The sequence below is a fragment of the Microtus oregoni genome, unplaced genomic scaffold (genome assembly GCF_018167655.1).
Source record: "Microtus oregoni isolate MIOR12 unplaced genomic scaffold, Mior012 000031F_ref0000149, whole genome shotgun sequence".
NCBI classification, from domain to species: domain Eukaryota; kingdom Metazoa; phylum Chordata; class Mammalia; order Rodentia; family Cricetidae; genus Microtus; species Microtus oregoni.
Genome location: NW_024543090.1, coordinates 26,412,501 through 26,432,083, shown reverse-complemented (window position 1 = coordinate 26,432,083; position 19,583 = coordinate 26,412,501). Strand labels below are relative to the sequence as shown.

The 19,583-nt window shown below is 41.9% G+C and overlaps 1 protein-coding gene across 3 annotated transcripts in view; it reads right to left on the bottom strand.

The window, feature by feature from the left end:
- The window catches only part of Slc12a1 (solute carrier family 12 member 1), an 82,741-nt gene that overhangs the window by 33,204 nt on the left and 29,954 nt on the right, over nucleotides 1-19,583 (bottom strand). For all 3 annotated transcript variants that reach the window (XM_041678857.1, XM_041678855.1, XM_041678856.1), the window contains exons 10-16: nucleotides 13,724-13,875; nucleotides 12,499-12,606; nucleotides 12,064-12,187; nucleotides 10,482-10,583; nucleotides 8,095-8,250; nucleotides 5,206-5,305; nucleotides 4,349-4,460 (exon numbers count right to left, since the gene is read on the bottom strand). In XM_041678857.1, the coding sequence (XP_041534791.1) occupies nucleotides 4,349-4,460; nucleotides 5,206-5,305; nucleotides 8,095-8,250; nucleotides 10,482-10,583; nucleotides 12,064-12,187; nucleotides 12,499-12,606; nucleotides 13,724-13,875 (854 nt within the window). The remainder of the gene's footprint in view (nucleotides 1-4,348; nucleotides 4,461-5,205; nucleotides 5,306-8,094; nucleotides 8,251-10,481; nucleotides 10,584-12,063; nucleotides 12,188-12,498; nucleotides 12,607-13,723; nucleotides 13,876-19,583) is intronic.

Here is a 19,583-nt window from a genome sequence, read left to right as displayed (position 1 = left end):
AGCCTGCTTCTGCCATTGCAAGTGGATGTTCATAATTTCACTGACATCCCAGGCCTAATTCTTTATTGTGTCTGCTCTACTGCACTTTTGGAATGTCACTGAGCTGGGAGTCAGAGTGCTGGGTTTAAATGTGGCGCTGGCACAAATGGTGTCCTTTCTTGAGGGAAAATATATTTATACAAATAAGGCAATTTCTGGGTCACCACTGCCCAATATAACAGCTCTCATCCACATGTTGCCCCTGAGCATAAGAGATATCCTAGAGGTCTTGGTACACAAATATATGTAACATAACCTCATTAGCATTTGTGATTATTGCATGTTGAAATAACATTTTGGATATATTTGAGTTAAACAAAAGAAATTATTAAAAATAACTTCATCTATCTTTTGTCTTTTTACTTGACAACTAGAAGATTTTAAACTATACATACAGTACGTATTATATTTCTGTCATACAGCACTAATTGAGCTTCAGGGCCATTTCCATTTTGGTATTTTGTTTAAATTGGATCAATTGTTCTTTATGTAGCTAGTAGTTTGCCAGCATAGGTTCTAGAAGTTACCAATATTCCCCCAAAATTGATTCACTTATGCTAGTCAAAAAGCAAGAGCTTTCAATGAAGATGGAAAAGGTGGAGACATCAGGAGGATGGTTATTGAGCCCCATGACCTGGACCAAAGGAAGGTATGATAGTATGGGAGAAGTTTCACTCAGGGCTCCAGAAGTCAGTGCCTTTTAAACTCCTAGCCCTCCCGTGGGCATTCTAGGCTTCACCCACGACAAGAGGAGGAAAGAATATTGTACTGAAGGTCGCTTAATGTTGATGACAACCATCAGATGGAAGAACAACCAATAACTGAGAAAGATGTTAGACCATCAGAGTTCTAAGCTACCCTGCAATGACTATAAACTCCTGGGGAAAATGGCGCTTACTTAAAGAAATATATTTAACGTATGTCTGTTAGTATTACAAAAATCTGGATTAAACATTAATGGTGACAGAGAGATTTATTTTAATGACTGAGTTTGCCATACTGAAAAGCCATAAAAATATTTCATACAGAATCTCTTTTTGCTAAAAGGGATTACGATGTTCTCGTAGCGCACTCATTAATATGAGTTAGACTAGAAGGCACGTAAGAAGGCTAAAGCCACCAACAGAAGGGGGACATTTTGGAGCATAATTAACCAATAGTCAAATATGCCATGATCACAAAAATGGATTTTATCGCCCAATTAATATATTATTGAGATTAACTTCTGTCAGCATTCCCAGATATGAGCACACGAATTAATTCTCCAATTTGAAAAATGTGTATATTTATATCAACTATGCTTCCATATGTTGAGATACTCATGATTTTGCTTTCATTGCTTCTCTGGTTGGAACTACCAGAGGCTAATTTCTCTCCTTTTCTGATTTGGCCCATGAACCATGTCATATACCCTACTGCTCATTCTTAGGTCATTTCATTCTTCCTCTATTTGTAATGTCATTATTTTGTTAGCATCTTTATAGAGGCCCACTGACACAAAGAGTTTAGCATCCCTCATCTGAAATTTGGAAGCTGAACAAGAAAAAGACAAGGGAAGGGAGAGGGCGAAGGGATAGCTCTTCATGGCTGAACATGAGTTAGGTACATAGGGGTCTAGCAAATCCACTGCCTGGACCTGAGGGTATCTGGGTTTTGGTTGAAGACTACATATTTCAGGAACGAAAATAGCAACTATCATACTCTCTCAATAATAACATCACAACATTACCAAAAATAACAAAGTTAGTTAAGTATTCACTGTTTGACAGACACAAAATAGTGCATGAAGTCACATATAATTCTCACGATGACCCTAAAACAGATGATTCTTTTATTCAGAGAGACTAAGCTACGCGTATAAATGAATCAAAGCTAATAAGTAGCTAAATAGTGGCTCCAAATTTGATTGTCAGTTTCAAAGACCCTGGGGAACTTGCTTCCTGGAGTTGAAAACAAAATTGTAGCTCCCTTCCCATCATCACTACTTAACATTTCCATAAGGCTGGCTTAACCATCATCAGTATTCTTTGGGGAAAGACATTTCCAGTGGTACGCTGCCTCCCCTGCATCCCTTTCCATCTGTCTCCTTGGAAAGATGATTGACAGCTGAGCCTTGAATCTAAACATTCCGACAGCATCCGCAGCCTCAGGAGTTCATAGGAAGTAACTAACCGGGAAGTCTTTAATCGATACAGTAACTGTTTTCTGTTCCCAAGAGAATTTTGGCATTGGGGAGTCGGACTCACGGGCCTTTCAAGGAGACATCTGCAGAGTTATGTGAAGTGTTATCCAACATATGTATGAACCTACCAGATCACACACTTACTTCACATGAAAAGGTTTTCCAGGACTGTAGTCCTTTTTGCAGCTAAGAAATCAAAGGGTTAGTTAAAAGCAGGGTTTCTTGTCTCCATGGAAGACCTTTTCTCCCTTGCCAATATATGACTGTTTATATTTCTTGTTCATTTCTCCGGTCCTGAAGATATTTTCTTGCTTGCTAAACCAAATTTTCTCTAAATTGCTAGGGCAGAAAAACACCCCAAACTGCTTATTCCATCAAAACCGGTTCCTATATTATATTGGCCAAAATGAAATCCACTAATCCAGGGCACTAAAGTTGATAATAAGAGAGAAAGGCTCTTGATAAGTTTTTAACAAATTCTCTGGAGTCACAGTTGGCCATAACCTAACCTGTCAATCTTCCCAACTCAGTAGCTCTCTCCACCCCACTGGATAATTGTATTTAGTAATATTGCTTGAGTTACTGTCATCTAAGCACAGAAAAGAAAAGAGAACGTGGCCAACTTTCATAGCATTTAGGATATTGCTAAGTTTTAGATGTTTGAGTGTTTCTTAAGATGCACTATGGCAAATTAGTTCACTGCATCGTTGTAGCATTGACTGCCCTCACGTGCATTCCTTAGTAATACTGGAAATGTAAATAGTGCTCTCAGGCCGTACAGGTTTTCTTCCTCATGGCCTAACAATAGGCGCCCTGGGAGGCTGCCATGATATCCCAATTGCCATTTTCTTGTTAGGATGGCCCAGTACATGATTTAAGTTTTTCTGCTTCTTTTTTTTCCAGTTAGTAAAACAAAAACCAAGAATTTCTTTGTTTTCTGTGTCTTATGTGCTTGCAGATCAAATAAGAAACTGGGAAGATGCTTTGAAGACTATGTAAGTATTTAGTCATGTAAACACGCATTGATAAACATTTAAATTGAGAGAGACAGAGAGAGCACACAGACAGTGAGAGGAGAGAGAAGGAGAAAAATGAGAATACACACAAAGGCAGGTTAGTATGGAGGATTTAGATATATTTTAATTTTAATTTCAATTTCAATGCTTTCTATTTATTTGGAGCATTGGTAAATAATTATTGTTGACTTTTTAGCATCTATTTTGAAAACCTTCTAGAAAAAGCTCTAGTCCCTTGTTAGTCCCCCCCACAGTCTCAAGTAACAGGAAATTTGCTCAACTCTGTCAAAGGCATGGAATGCTTAGCATAATTCTCCAGGTATCTGTAGTGTCATCACAATTATCTAAATATTTCATCTAATATCCATGTGTGGTTATAAGGCCATTATGTCTGGTTTCTTCTCATTGGCTTCCATAGACTCATGAGTGTTCTGGTATGATCTTTCCCACTGTTTTAATTTAGACAGTTATCAACCCAGGTATCTCCATTTTATTTCTGAGCCAGTTCTGTTCTTGAGTCAAAGGCCGTAACTTAAAAAATATTTATCACTTTTAAGTGGTCTCCTGAGAAATCAGAAATATATTTCATCTATCCATTTAAATTCACTATTGCTTTTTCTGCTAGTTCTGAATCAAAGAGAACTCTTGTTCAAGCTATCCTGTCACTTCCCTATTACTGCAGGTATCAGCTGTGGCACCTAGAATATCTCAAGGTGAGCACTCACTCCTCTTAGGTGAGCACTTCCCCTTGGGTGGGCACTCCCCTTGGGTGAACACTTACTTTGGGTGAGCACTCCCCTTGGGTGAGCACTTCCTCTTGGGTGATCACTCCCCTTGGGTGGATACTCCCCTTGGGTGATCACTCCCCTTGGGTGGACACTTCCCTTGGGTGAGCACTCCCATTGGGTGAGCATTTCCCTTGGGTGATCACTCCCCTTGGGTGGACACTTCCCTTGGGTGAGCACTCCCATTGGGTGAGCATTTCCCTTGGGTGAGCACTCCCCTTGGGTAAACACTCCCCTTGGATTGAACACTCCCCTCAGGTGAGCACTCCCCTTGGGTGGATACTCCCTTTGGGTGAATACTTCCCCTTGGATAAAGCAACTCTTACCACAAAGACTTCACAGCAGATGCAGAGGCCGCTGTTCTTTGTAAAAGCATGGGTTATATCCAAGAGAGCGGGTCTTGCCATGGGTCCCCCTGTTAAGACAATGCACTGGGGTCTGAAAAAAAAGAAGACATGAGCATTGGCCAGCACAAGAAGCATGTGTAAAGAAAAAAATCAGAAAACGTGGAAAAATGGAACATCCATTTCCTTAATGATTTCTTGGATTTCCCATCAGAGTCCTTGAATTATCCTGACTGCATCTTGTCATCTTAGGAAGTTTTGTTTAACTAATCACAGCAGAAGTATGAAGTAGGGAAAGGGTAGTCCCAGGCTCCCCTTATCTTTCTTTTTTGGGCACTACATCACCCCAAGTCTCCAGACAGCCTGTCCATCTCTCATCAGTATTTTCACTGACCTCCCTTGTTGGCTTATGTTGTGAGCACCATTATATATAACTAATGAAGATCTAAAATCACTGCTTCTCCTCAGGGAATTCATTAAACCACCCAGTCCCAGACTGAATGCAGATAAGACCAGGGATTAACACACATGGGGATCTGACATCATGTCCTTTAACTCTTTGTGACTCCAGGCACAGAACAGCAGGGTGAGGAGCTGTGGCTCTAGGCGGGCAGAGCTCAAAATGGAAGGAAAAACATGCTCGTTTCTGCTCTTGGTAACAGCGTGAATTCTATCCAAGAACACAGGCCTTCTGCCACTGTGAAATTAGGTAGCTTCGCTATTCGTGTCTGAAATGAGCCCACAAAGCTACTTGCAACTACACTGATGTATTTGGCTTCCTCTAAATGAAAGACACTTGGAATGTGAAACACCGGGGGACCCCCCAAAACCAACTTTACCTGAAATTTTTCACATGGTCTTCCACTGTGGTTAATTCCAGAGCATTGTCTAAAGCGCTCACATAGGAAAGCGCCTGGGTGGAGGAGCCCCAGTTCACATCTGTGGACAAAGGAGGAAATTGGTACCTCCCCAAAATTGACCTTTTCTCTGCATGCCTTGAATAATTTTTAGTAAACCATTCTCTCCTGCAAGTTTTCTCGCCTATGCAAGCAGTGATGAGAGCCCAGGTTAGAGAAAATACAACACAGGGTTTCCTGGAAAGAGCCTGTACCCTCCCGTGAGCACCACGTGAATCCTTAGGAACGTGCCTCCCTTCCAGCCAGGGTCACAGTGTAAATCTGCAGCCCCAGAAAGCCTGTTCAGTAAGAAAGGCTGCGTGGTGATGCCCACACAGGCGGAAAGCCCAAGGCCTTCAGAAATTCTTCACAGGAAACAAAAGAGGGATTTCTGTGTGCAGGGGTAGTGCGCAGTCATCTATCTCTTCTGAGCAGCAGAGCTCATCAGCTTGGGAAGTTTTGTTTGTGGGGGTCTTGAGGAGAGTTTTAGGCTCTTTAGCGAGTGTCTCAGTCTGCCCTGCCAGAAACTAACCTTTCAAAGAGGGAGCTCAGCGCTCTCCCTGCTTCAAAAGCAGTGAGTTTAAATATTAAATGAACTTGGTAAGTCTCATGATGGGAGTCTCAGGGGTGAACTGACAGATCTTCCCAGATGGCAGGTCTCCCAAGGCTTCTTGTGGAGCGTGGGCACAAGTGAATAGTTTATCTGAGGATCGAGCAGAGTAATACGAAGTGTTGACTGTGTGTGTGTGTGTGTGTGTGTGTGTGTGTGTGTGTGTGTGTGTGCTCTCATGGCTCAGCAAATGTGTTGGTGGTCAGAGGGCGAGTTTTGAGAGTGGGGTTTTCTCCTTCCTCTGTAGGCTTGAAAGATTGCATTCAGGTGTTCAGGCTTACACGGCAAACATTTCACCCGCTGAGCTAAATCGCCGCCCCGATACTCACCCTTTTAAGGCAAAACCCTCTACTACTCAATTTGATCTTCATATGTAAAAGAAGGAACTTCAAACCATACTATATACCAAAATTAACTGCAGTAGATAATGGACTGTAATCAATTATCAAAGTAGCAAAAGTTCTAAATGTCTGTAGCCTTAGGTTGAGGGAGGATGTCTCAGCTCTCTCTCTCTCTCTCTCTCTCTCTCTCTCTCTCTCTCGCACACACACACACACACACGCATTACAAAAGATAAAATATAAAAAAGAAAGATCAATTCGTCTTGATAAAAAATAAGAACGTGCATTGATAAAAATGAACTGTCAGGTAAATGAAGCGAGAAGCCGTGGGCCTGGAGAAAATAGTTAGAAAGCACACACTGCAAGCGGAGCCAGACTACACAGGAAGCCTCACAACTGAGTTAAAAAGCAGTAAAAAAAGAAGACAAAGGATTTAAATAGCTGCTTAATAAGATGTATAAATGGCATGTACGATTTCCAGTGTCATTAGTCACTAGAAAAATGCAAACTGAGTGACAGTGGCTAGGTCTACGCCTCTATTACGGGGACTTCAGAAACCAACTGACAATGCTACCTGCTGACAAGGGTGTGGAGTGACCAGGACACCTTTTTAGGCTGCTGTTTGGAATGGAAACTAATACTGCTATTGTGGCAGACAATCTGGCAGTGAAGTTACAGACACTATGTGCAAGCAGTCTTGCTCCTAAGCATTTACTCAACAAAAATAAAAACACCGACCTACTTAAATTATATGTATATATTAATATATAAGTAACACATATGATACTAATATATAAAATTTATATAACATATATATTCCAAATTGAAAATTACCCAGATGTCTATGAACTGTCAATCAGCAGCAGAGACTTGTGTAATGTTCATCTATAGAACACCACTCATCAATATCAAAGGACAAATTGCTTATACATGCTTCAGTATGGACAGATCTAAAAGTTCATGCCAACCCAAAGACATCCATAAGGACTATATACCATGATTCTATTTATATGGTATTCTGGAAAAGACCAAGTCATAGGTTCAGAAATTAGAAAAGTGGTTGCTAGGAGCTAAGTTCTCAAGAAGGAGCTGAACACACAGGTGTCTAAGGGGACTCTTGGGGAAATCCCACACCTTTATTGTGATGGTGACAAGGGCTTATAAGTTTGCCAAAACTTATGGCTGCACATTTAAAGGGGGTGGAACTTTCCCAGCAGTAAATTGTACCCATCACTAATATTGTATGTATCCACAATTTACCCCTGTTCTTCTCCCTGGAGGCTCGTTCTCTGGATCTGGCATAACCCACCTCCAAGTGGGCTTGATATTGTTTTAGAACTTAATCTATTCATATCAACAAATATTTATTAAATTCATGTAGAGTAGTTGGCTCTGTGAGTACAAACTGTGAACCAAGAAAGAATTTTGAACAACTCTAAGGTTGCTTGTGCCTCCCTATTTCCACAGCAATCTGTTAAACTGCTCTTGTGGTACTCACTCTTGGCTGTGAGTCTGAGAACTCACAAGGGAAGGCTTGTGAGGCTTGTGGTCACATGACTGTGATCTAAATGTCAGCTCTATCACGCCCTGACTTTTATTTTGGCAAGTGATCAATTCTTTGGAATTTCTCCAAAACTATAAAGTGAGCCTCAGACCATCAGGTGTGCAGATCACTGTGTAGATTAAAAGAGCATACATATATATAAATGACTTGTATAGTGCTCCATGCTGCTAATGACCATTGTCTTTAGATTATGCAGCATTGTGATGGACTGCCTTGCACACACCACATGTAAGCATGTGTAAGCTACATGATAAACATTCACTGGTTGGACAGAGAAGGCCATGGAAGGCCATCCTAGGCGGCCTTTATTCTCTTACCTGGCTTCTTATAAGTCACATAGATATAGAGGGACAACTCGATGACATAGGTGATGACAGCTGCCCACCAGTTGATGACGAACATGACTGCACAGCACAAAATTGCTCCAAAAAGAGATACCCACATGTTGTAAATCCCATATGCCGGCCTCCATCCTGGAAGGAAAAATAGCACAGGAAAAATTTTGCTGCTGACCTACTCTCTATTGTAGGGGGCAGATAACGTGTCTTCCTCTGGCATAAAAAAAAAATGTAGTTTTTAGGTTCATTTCCTAAATCAACTGTTTTTCTATGTTCTTTGATCCTTGGTCTACAAAGAGGTCTTTTTTTTATACCAAAGACGATGCTGTAAGATTTGGGAAATAGAAAACATCTGGGAAGTAGGTGGGCATCAACCAGACCCCTCTGTGCTTCCTGCGTGTCCTGGCTGTCCTCCAAAATGACCAGACCTCAAGCATCTGAAATCAACACCATCAGGAACGGGAAGAAAGAAGGTAGGTTAGAAAATATGCTGTCTTTGCAATAGGTAGGGTGGAAGAATCTCCTGTCTACTCAAGAACCAGTTACAAGAGTGGTCCCATTTTTTTAAATTTATTTATTTATTAAAGCTTTCTGTCTCTTCCCCGCTGCCGCCTCCCATTTTCCTCCCCCTCCCCCAATCAAGTCCCCCTCCCTTGTCAGCCCAAAGAGCAATCAGGGTTCCCTGCCCTGTGGGAAAAAAATAGATGACTTAAGGAAAAAAAAAAAAAGTGGTCCCTTTGCTCCATTTGTAGAGCGATGGAGACAACCTGCCTTATTATTATCCTAAGAGGAAAGTGTTTGAGCCTTCAAGAGCAATAATTTAACAGAAGAGGGAAATGTTTCTATTAGAAATGTTTCTTAAACCCAACACATTTATATATATATATATATATATATATATATATATATATATATATATATAATTTGGTATTTCAAGACAGAGTTTCTCTGTAGCTTTGGAACCTGTCCTGGAACTAGTTCTTGTAGACCAGACTGGCCTTGAACTCAGAGATCTGTCTGCCTCTGTCTCCCAAGTGCTGGGATTAAAGGTGTGTACCACCACCGTCCGGCATAGCATTATATTTTATAAAGTATCTGCCATAGTTACAATACACACAGGTTTCTATGTTTCATTAGTTTTCTGAAGTGAAAGAGACTTTGCTCAGGATGGGAAAACCTGAGCTGGAGAATGTGTTTGGTCAATGGATGAATACAACTTTAAATCTGGACTTGCTGAAATACAATTGATGGCTCTCTAGAGGAGCAATTTCCTCAATGACCACAAGATGGAAATAGCACTCCAAGAACACCATTAGAAAAGCCCAACTTTTTCTTCTGCTTCATTTTGAGAGGCCAATGGAGGTCAGGTGGATGGGGAGGGAGTGGGGTGGATTTGGGGAGTCATATTTGGGGGTTGTGTATCTACTTGAGTCTTCTTGGATATGTTTTTTTTCTATTTTTCTTCCCCCTTTTATTTTTTCCTATTATTCCTTTCTACTCTTCTGATAATTATTGTAACTGTTTTGTTTTTTTTTTAAATAGAAAAACATGGCATTTATAGATTCATGCTAAGAGACAAACCACACTAAAATTCGAACTCTTCAGTTACTTTCTGTAACCCAGTAGCCCTGCGTGGATAGAGGCTCCCCAGCCTCCTTTGCAAACCTTGCTTCCCATAAGGTTAAGGATGGTGGCAAACTCTAAAAGAGTATTTATTTAGTGTCTTGGACAGAAGTCCTCATGATAATAAATGTTCTGAGAGACATATGACCACCAGACGACTTTCTGGAAGCAACAGAAGGAATTTTATTGGCAGTGGAAGCAGAGAAGAGAGGAAGGGTGATGAGCGAGAGGAAGGCTCTTGGGTGTGGAATTTGAAAGCATTTAAGAGCATAGCCCGGTGTGTGCTGATGCCCCTGGGGTGAGCACAACACTGGATCTGCCTTGTCTCTACTCAGCAGGTAATTACGGGAACTGTTCATCCTTCGCTTCTGCACCATGGGCAGGAAACAAATTGATAGTGAGGAAGTCTCAAATATATACATTTATTCCACTTCTGTGGTCACTTTTACCCTGGAAATAAATAGTGGTGTTTTTCCACTGCTGAAATAAATGTGGTTTCTCTTGCAATGAATAATTTATTGCCACAGGAGAAAATTGACTTTACGGTTGGTCAAAAAGGCCATTGCTCATATGATTCTTTTTCTATTTCGGAAGTCATCCCCCAACTCACCAAAAAAAAGTGGATTATGCTGCCTACTAAGATATAAGGAAACATAAAAACACAGATTGAACACTTTTCAGACTTATTTCATTTTATTGAGACAAACTAACTGCTTAGGCTTATGGTTTTCATATTGGCTTACCTGGAGATTTGGCGTACGAGGCATGGAAGCAGGAGAAATTAATAAGTGCGTACGAGGCCAGGAAGAAGTTGGAGATGATGGGGGCGATGACGTTCAGCTCCGCTGCAAGAGAAGCAGAACAGTGCATGTACCTCTGAGCAGCGAGAGTGTGTGCGCGCGTGTGTGTGGGTCGGGGGGTGGACAGCTCTTAAGGCCTGGGAGCTCAACCTTTTCTGGAAATCGGAAACAGCTAAAATCTGTCAAAGTTTAAGGAGTTAGTGATTTTTCTTTGAGGCTATGTACATACGTTCAGCCAAGGTTTCCATGGGGTGAGACTCAAGACAACCTACTAATCAGAAAATAGACAACCCAGATCTCTGTCTATACCAGGATTAAGCCCATAATGACCTCTTTGGTGTGCCCAAACTTGCTATATAAACAGTCAAGAGGCTCTGAGGATGGAAATTCATGGGGTTTTAAAGGAGATAATTTAATATGTACAATATGTTAGATCATTTTTAAAGGAGATAATTTAATGTATACATTTTTAAAAAGTTGGTTGTGCGATCATTAAATCCAGAAGGGGGCTGGTAAGATGGCTTAGCAGGGAAAGGGTATGCTGCCAATTCTGACCCCTGGAGTTACATCTCAGGGACCCACATGGAAGGAGACAGCCAGCTCCCCACAAGTTGTCTCCTGACCTGCTTTCAAGCTCAGGAGTGTACACATTCACTCAGGAGTGTACACACATGCACACACACACACACACACACACACACACACACACATGTAATAAGACATTTAAATGCAGCGGAGGGCATTTGAAGTCTTAAAGAGTACATTACTGGACTATCTCTATAAACCTTTTTTTAAAATTTAATTTCTTAAAAATCTAGCAAATTTGATAGGAGTTACATGTAGCCACCCTTTAATTTCATAGACATCATCTAAGGACATATAAATTGTAGTGGTTCCCAGGGTTTCACACACAAGGAACTCTTAGCTTTAGCCTTAAGGGAGAACAAGGGTCATGAAGCTGTCAAAGAAGCCTTCTCAAGACCATGTGGTTACTTCTAGTTGGCCTGGGAAAGAAAACTCAAATTATAGTCCAGGCAAGTGATTCTCAAAAAAGCTCCATCTAGGAGCGATTTGAGGAGCTTGGGAAATGCAGATTCCAAATCTTTGGTGATTCCAATTCAGCAGCCCTGGAGTTGGGTCTGCAAAATCTGGTGACTCTGAGAGCATGGTCAAGGAGGTACATTTGAAGAAACACGGTGCTGATGATTCAGCTTGCCAGCTTGGAGCTATCTGACTAGTGCACAGAACAGGGTGGGGAGAGGATGGCGTCTCCTGGTTAGGACATGTTGAATTGGAGGACGGGCTCAGTTGGGCTTGGCTAGCCAGGCTCCTAGGATTCAGAGAACAGACAGAAGCCCTAGAGCCCCCCACCCCTCCTCAAATGCCCTCTTCACGTAAGGATTTCTCATTTCCTTCTCAGACAAACAGCGTATTATACAAACCAGCTAATTTCTCAAGCCAACAGCAAAAGCCTGAGTCATAAGAAGACTCTTTTGGCTTTCTATAGCACACGAAAACTACACACCGATGAGAATGAATGCCATGGCGATCACAAAAGTGAGGAGGTATCCTCTCAGGGGCTCGTTGTTTTTCCCATAGCCCTTTGCGAAGAACTGCAGTCCTTTGAAGATGTTGTCCTTGCACAGGGCCTAATGGGAAAAAAAGAGAAGACATTTGTCATTTCTGTCTATGCACAGTCATTTTCTCTAGGTGATTCAGAAAAGAAGATTTGGGAAAGATTAAGAGAGGCGCAATGCGTAGCGCAAGTTAACACTGCGGCCCATCATTCTTTATATTATCGGAATCGATCTCGACTATGTGGCAGACACAGCATTTGAGCCAGATGCAAACATTAACGGTTGCAGAAAATGATGGAAAGTGATGGCTGGCGGGAACTGCTATTCCAGCTAGTTTCGCATGCAGTGGAGACAGCCCCTCCCTCCCCCCGTGGCTGTATTACCTGGAAGACTTTGGGCGCACTGACGAGGGAGGCCAGGGCTGAGGAGAGTGTTGCGGAAAAGATCCCCGCGGTGATGAGGGGACCGAACCCTGACACCATGCTCATGACCTTAAGAAGAGAGGGCTTCGGATAAGGCAGTTCACCCAACAGACAGTTTGAAAGTTAATTGTTCTCCAAGACAGTTTCTTCCTTCTCCACTTCCTGTGAGTCTCACCCTTATAAACCAATGCTCCCCCGCCCTTGAATTTGTAATACTTCTCTTTCCAAGGTAGAATGACCTCTTCTTTTATCTACCACATACTAGATACCCACCACAAAACATTTAGAAAACCCCGGAAAAGCTAAGGAAGGGGATGCTTTCAAGGACCTTCACAGCACCTCCTCTGTGCTCTCTGTAGCTCTGGTGGGAGAAGCTCTTACCCCACAGCTGGTGGTGGTGAGCGGTGAGCCCATGTGAGGACAGCTCGCCTGCCTTCGCTCTTTTTAACGCATCAGTTTTCCTTCTACCAAAGAGTTTCTAAACCTTTGCTTTTCCTGTGCTCTTTAAACCTAACGTTATTGTTTGACATAATCGAGATACTCGTGATGTCCCCAGAAAAGCAATGAGAACGGGACCAGGACCAATATGATCCCTGGGAAAAGGTTTTACATGTTTATGAGGAACCTATCAGAGTGAGTCATACTTTGGAATAACGATTTCGGCTGAGATGATGTCTCTGTGCTGGTTGTTAGGATTAGATGGACGCAGACGTCACAGTCCCTTTGCTTCTTCCTCTCTTTACCCACCATGTAGGATGACAACTGGTATGTTTCAAGTTCTGTACTTCCCCTTGCCCCAGTTTCTCATTCACAATCTCTCCTTGCCGTGTCTCTTGGCCATGTGGGGCTACCTTAGGTTTCTCTAATCTAACGCCTGTACACAAAATGAATCCCAAGGGCCAGCTAGCCTCTGTTTCCCAGCACAGTATCTCACGGAGTTGACTGAAAGCTAGGGAACATCATGGTGCTCCCTCCTGGCGACACAACCCACACTGGTATTGCCACCTTACCACAGAGCCTGGAAAACAGAGATTGCTACCACATCACACCTGCATGGTTCCTTTCTCTCCCACATGTAATTCAAATAAATCAATATGTAATCAGCTGAAGATCCAAGAAGCCTCTCTAGATATGATATTCAGAAAATGCAGACAATAGCAATAAACTCCCTCCTCAAAGTTCATACCTGAAAATTGTTCATCAGCCCGTACTGACAAGGTTCATGCTGACATCTTGAGAAGTCATAGCCCAGTTCGCAGGCTGCGGACCCGTTGCAGTTCATCCCAGAAACGATGGTGTCGTTTATGCTTCCAGTGGCGTCTCTGACCACACATGCCGCTGAGGAAACAATGTTCGTCTGTCATTTCTTTTCTTCCTAGCTCCTTTTCAGTGCTAGGGACAGCACCAAGGGCCTTGAGCTTGTGACGCAAACACTAACCCTGAGCTAAATCCCTGAGGCACGTCCTCTCCCCATCCTGGCTTCGTTCTAAATCATGCTTGCCTGACACTGAGTCTGAACGTATATTTCCAGGGCCTGTGCCGAATGTCAATTTTTCTTGAGACATGGTCGCTGGAGCTCCCAGCCTCTGAGTCCTGCGTACACCCTGACTTTTACAAGCTGCTGATCACACTGCCATGGGTGGTCCTCACCCCTGAGGCTCTCTTATAGGAGTCCTGGGTGCTGAGATGCTGTCTTATTTTCTGATCTCTTAAAATGTGCGGTGCTTTGGCCTAACATGCACACAACTCATACCTTGCTCAGTTTCTTACTGACCACATGATTTTTAATAATTCTTGTTACCCAAGAGGAGACCGAGGCAAGGCACTAAGGAATCTGATAACCAAGAGAATGAGGCCTCGTTTTCAACTAATTCTTTGCATACATTTTAGAAAACAGAGCAATAACCCTACTTTAGATGTAATTTTAAAAGCTTTTTTTTGAGATTATAATGTAATTATATCATTTCTCCCCTTCTCTGTTCTTCCTCCAAACCCTCTCACATATTCACCTGTCTTGTTCTTTCAAATTCATGGCCTCTTTTTTGTTTAATTGGTGTGTGTGTGTGTGTGTGTGTGTGTGTGTGTGTGTGCTTCTAAACACATGAATAGTGTACTTAGTCTGTATGCTGTTTGCCTGTATGTTTTCAGAGCTGGCCATATAGCCTTCGATCATGAATTTCTGTGCTTTTCCCTGGGGAAGACTGTTTCTTCTGCTCTCAGCATTCCTTACTTCCCTATAGTTCTTGGTATGAGGCTGAGATTTCATGGGCTTTCCCACCCCCCATCCATGCTAGCATGTGTATCGGTGTCCTCCTTGTTCAGGTCAAATATATATCATTTTAATTGCTTTAATAATAAAGATAGCACCTCCCAGTAAGACATTTGCATAGTTTCTGCTTATGTGAGCACTGGTGAAGATAGAATAAAAAAAATTAGACTTCATCCCAAACAGAAATATAGACAAGGCTTTGGAAATCCATGAAAGAAGGAAAGGGGGAAAAAAGCTGAACAAGGGTGTCCCACTCTACCAGGCTAGCAGAACCTCTAGTTCCGTGCAGTTCCCTGGCTTGGGTCATGGAATTCAGAAGCCACTTCCCAAAGATAAGCTAGGTGAGGGTCAGGCAGTTCCACCCCCAGCACAAGTCAAAGCCCTCATGAGCCTAAATCCAGTTGTAATATTTGGAGAGACAGTGATCTCTCCAGCTGTGAGTCAACATCGGTGATTAGTCAATGGGACTCAGGGTAGTGGGGGTTGGGAGGCATCTTGGGGATCCTCCCTTGGGTCTGTCATAACACTTTGGTGAAGAAGAACCAGGGTGGTGGTGGCTGTGGGGAGCAGAGAGCTGGACATGGATGTGCTGAAAGGTACAGGCGGCCAGGGAGAGATCTCATCAAGCCTGGCATGTGGTGTCTCTGAGCCTGAAGCTTACAGGTAGATGAAATTCTGGAGATAACTGTGGTCCACTGCTCTACAGTCCAAGAACTCAGAAATTCTAGGGGTGCAACCTCCAGCAGGTTATTAACACTTGGTAGGCCAAGTCAGGCCCTCCACGTGTACCCATCTTGGTGCTGTGGTAGCTCCCACATTCCCACAGCCTTCTGCTGGAACAGGCACAACAGGTCTATGACCTGGGAGTCTCAGGAAAGTGAGAGAACCTGTCCAGCTCACAAAGGGATACAGAGAGGCCAGCAGAGGCCCCTGGTGCCCTACGGAGGAGACCAGCCGCAGTGCAGTGAGCCCTGGCAGGCACCGTGCGTTTGTCCAGTACAGACCAGGCAATGGTATAAACCAGAGGAGAGATGAGAGCCCACATTTAGCTGACTGCCCTCCCCCACTGCTTGTAACCAGAGCTTCAACTCTGAAGACCCAGACAGAAGCCATTCTGACATCATTCTCCCCTATTCTTTCTGCCCCACATATTTAGCAGGCTTTTCACTGTATTATATCTTTTGACACTTTTTAATATTTGTACTGATTTTTCTTCATACATTAATCTTATTTTTATGCATTTTTAATCCTCACTTTGAGGCAATTTTTTTTTCTTCTTTGTTTCTTTTCTGGCCCTTCTCTTCCCCTCCCCCACCATCTTTCTACATTTTATCGTATTTTGAATTTGCTTTATTGGTTCCTTTCTTTTAAAAAAGGTTTATATTTTCGATCATGTGTCTGTGTATGTCCATGTGGGGGTATGTGCTTATGAGTGTGGGTGCTCACTGTGGCCACAGGCATTGGATCTCCTGGAGATGGAGTTACAGGTTGTTCTGAGCCACCCAACGTGGGCACTGGGAATGGAACAGAACCTGGGTCCTCTGCAAGGGTACCATGTGCTCTTAATACCTACCTGGAATCTCTCCTGCCCAGACATTTTTAATCTTTATACGCTATGTTTTTTTATCCTCTTTATTATATTTATTCAAATTTGTTTTGACCTTTTTTCATAATCGGGAAATATTTATTCCTTTAAACTTTTTCTATTTTTCTCTCTGCTCTTTTCTCCACTCCCTTCTTTTCCTCTTATCTACCTCACCTCACTTCTCTATTTTTCTCATCTTTCTCCTCTTCCTGTATCTCATTTTTTTCTCACTTTATTTATATCTGAAATAATAGCATTCTCAGCCCATGGTCACTGGTGATGTATCAGTGGCTGTAACTGATCTGTGTCTCGTGTGCTTTGATGTTATTGCGGGAACAGAGCTTTGTTCCCTCCTTGATTGGTGGCGGGGACTGAGACTGAAAGAGTAAGTAACCAAGTAAGAAGGTCCTCCCCCTCAAAAAAAATCCAGACATCTAAACCAAGAGATGCACTAACCACAACAAACATAAGAAACTTCAAAAAGTCCACAGTATGACTCTTCCAAGAGATTGTAACTCCATGAATGAGAAACCCAAAGATACAGAGATATGTAAAATGCAACGTGATGATTTCAGTTTTCTAGTAAAAATGATTAATATCCTAAAAGAAGATACAAACAAGCAGATGAATTTGATCAGGCCATAGAGAGGAACATCCGCAACTAAGAAAAAAAAAGTCAGCAAAATGAAGATCAGCAATATAGGCCAAAAAGTTGGCAACACAGAAAACTCAGCAAGGAAACAAAGATTTTTTGAAGCAAAATAAAAAAAACCCAAAAGCATTGAAAATGAAAAACTCACTGAATCAAATAAAAAGCACAGCAGGACCGGTCACCAAGAAACCTGACAAGCAGAAGGAAGAATGTCAGAGACGGAGGATGGGGTCGATGGAGCATGGCGCCCAGATATCAGCACAGGAAATGCCAGTGGCAAACAAGCATCTAAGCACTCTGAGACTCTAAAGCACAGAATCCTCAACACAGAAGAAAGAGGCCAGCACTGAATACATCAAGAATCTACTGAATTATACCAGAAATTCTCCAAATCAGGGAAAGACACCAATATCCAAGCACTGGAAGTATTGAGAATTCCAAACAGACACGATGAGAGAAGAAGCTTCATGATGTCAAAATGTCAAAAATACGGAGAAAAGAAAACCATCTTAAAAGATGTAAGGGGAAAATAGCAACTCATCTACAAAGGCAAAAACAGCAGAATAGCACCAGGCATCTCATAGGCCACCCTCAAAGCCAAGAACACTTGGAATGAGATATACAAGTACCCAAAGCAAATAACTGTCAGCCACGATTGCTAGATCCAGCAAAATTACCTTTTAGAATTGATGGAGAAATAAGGGCCCCTAAGGCAGGTAAGTACTATGGCAAGGATGTGTGCCAAGCCCACACTGCAGAAGATGCTTAAAGGAATATCATACGAAAAAAAAAAGGAAGGGGTAATGATGCAATTATAGTTTAAAATCAAAAATAAAGACAAAGGACAACATATATTGGTGGGGATATGTGGAAATATGGTTATTATTGATGGGAATGTAAACTTATGTAGCTCCTTTGGAATATTCCCTAAGAAACTGAATATAGATTTAATGTAAGACCCAGATACACTGGCTATATACACAAAAAGTTCTAAGTAGACATATCTCAGAGATATGTGTACATCCATACTTATCACTGCACTGTCCACAATAGTCAGGACATGGACGTAGCTTAAATGTCTGTCAACATATAAATGGACAGAGAACATACATGATGTCTACACAATGAAAATTTTGCTGCCAGAAAGACAAGTGGCAGGAAAATTTGAAAATTGTTATGTTAAGTGAAACAAACTGGCCTCAGAGAGACAAATACTGCCTGTTTTCTTTCAGATATAGAACCTAGGTTTAAAATGATGCACACATGTGAGTGTATATGTGTTTGTAGGCCATATAACTAGAGTGGAGATGATGAGAGATGAAGTGATATGAGGGGAAGTGAGAAACGGAGAGGATAATGGGACACAGGAAATAGGAAAGCAGAAGCAGGAAGTGGCATGGGGAAGAAAGAAGTAAGAGGAGGGCATGGGAAAGAGCAGTGAAGAAGTGAACAACTCAGGACCAAGAGTACTGACAATTACTTCTGGGGATGCTGTAAAGGCATGCATCCCTCTGTATGTTAACTGAACAAAATAAGTAAATCATAAGGCAATACTTTGGGATAAATATTATTATTGCCTAATTAGCCATTAATATTAATGATGAGACTATCTTACTTCTGTTTCTTTTTTTCTCATATTTGAATACTTCCACTATTTTTATTATAAACTCTGTATGGTAAACACTTTTGTCCGTTAATGTTTTCTTCTAAATTTTAAAATATTTCTCCAGGGTAGAGTCTTCAAAACAGAATTGTGAGCATTTAAAAATACGTTGTTTTTACATGTACTTATTTGGTTTTTTATGTGTATGTATGCTTTGCCTGTATGTGTTTATGGGCACTACATATGTGCCTGTTCCCTGCAGAGGTCAGAAGGGGGCAGTGAAGGCCCTGGAAACAGAGTTACTAATGATTGTGAGTTACCATGTGGGTGCTGGAAACTGAACTTGGGTCCTTCTCAAGAGCAACAAGTACTCTGGAGAAGAATAAAATTTATGCTATTCACCAGAAAAATGGATGAACAGAAAGCATCGTGATAATCAAAATCAGCCAGACTCAGAAAAATAAATATTTCAGGTATATTTCAGAATAAGCATTCTCATATGTAGAATTTAGATTTAAATCTAAATCTCTATATGTGCATATATCTAATACATACCTACACATATACATATACACATACATATATATGATGTGGAAGTAGAAGGGGGACTAAGTAGGGAGAGGGAAAGGGGGTACAATGTAGGGTAAGCCCAGCCCAATGGGGGGCGTGTTTGCCTCGGGCTAATGTTTAGGTATAAATCTGGCGGGCAGGGCCCCACCGGTCCCTTTTGTATTTCCTGCAACACTCTGGCCGGACCTTCTCAAAATGTTCAAAGGCTAGTTACAATTTTCTTAGGTCTAAGGTTAATTTGGGAATTTTACCATCGTTTGCTTTCACAGGACCCCCTGAGAAGAACGTCGCCTCCATGTCAACTGGAAGCAATCTTAGAGGACGATGTCCCCTCTCCCAACAGAGTTTGCCCTCAGGGTTAGGGACA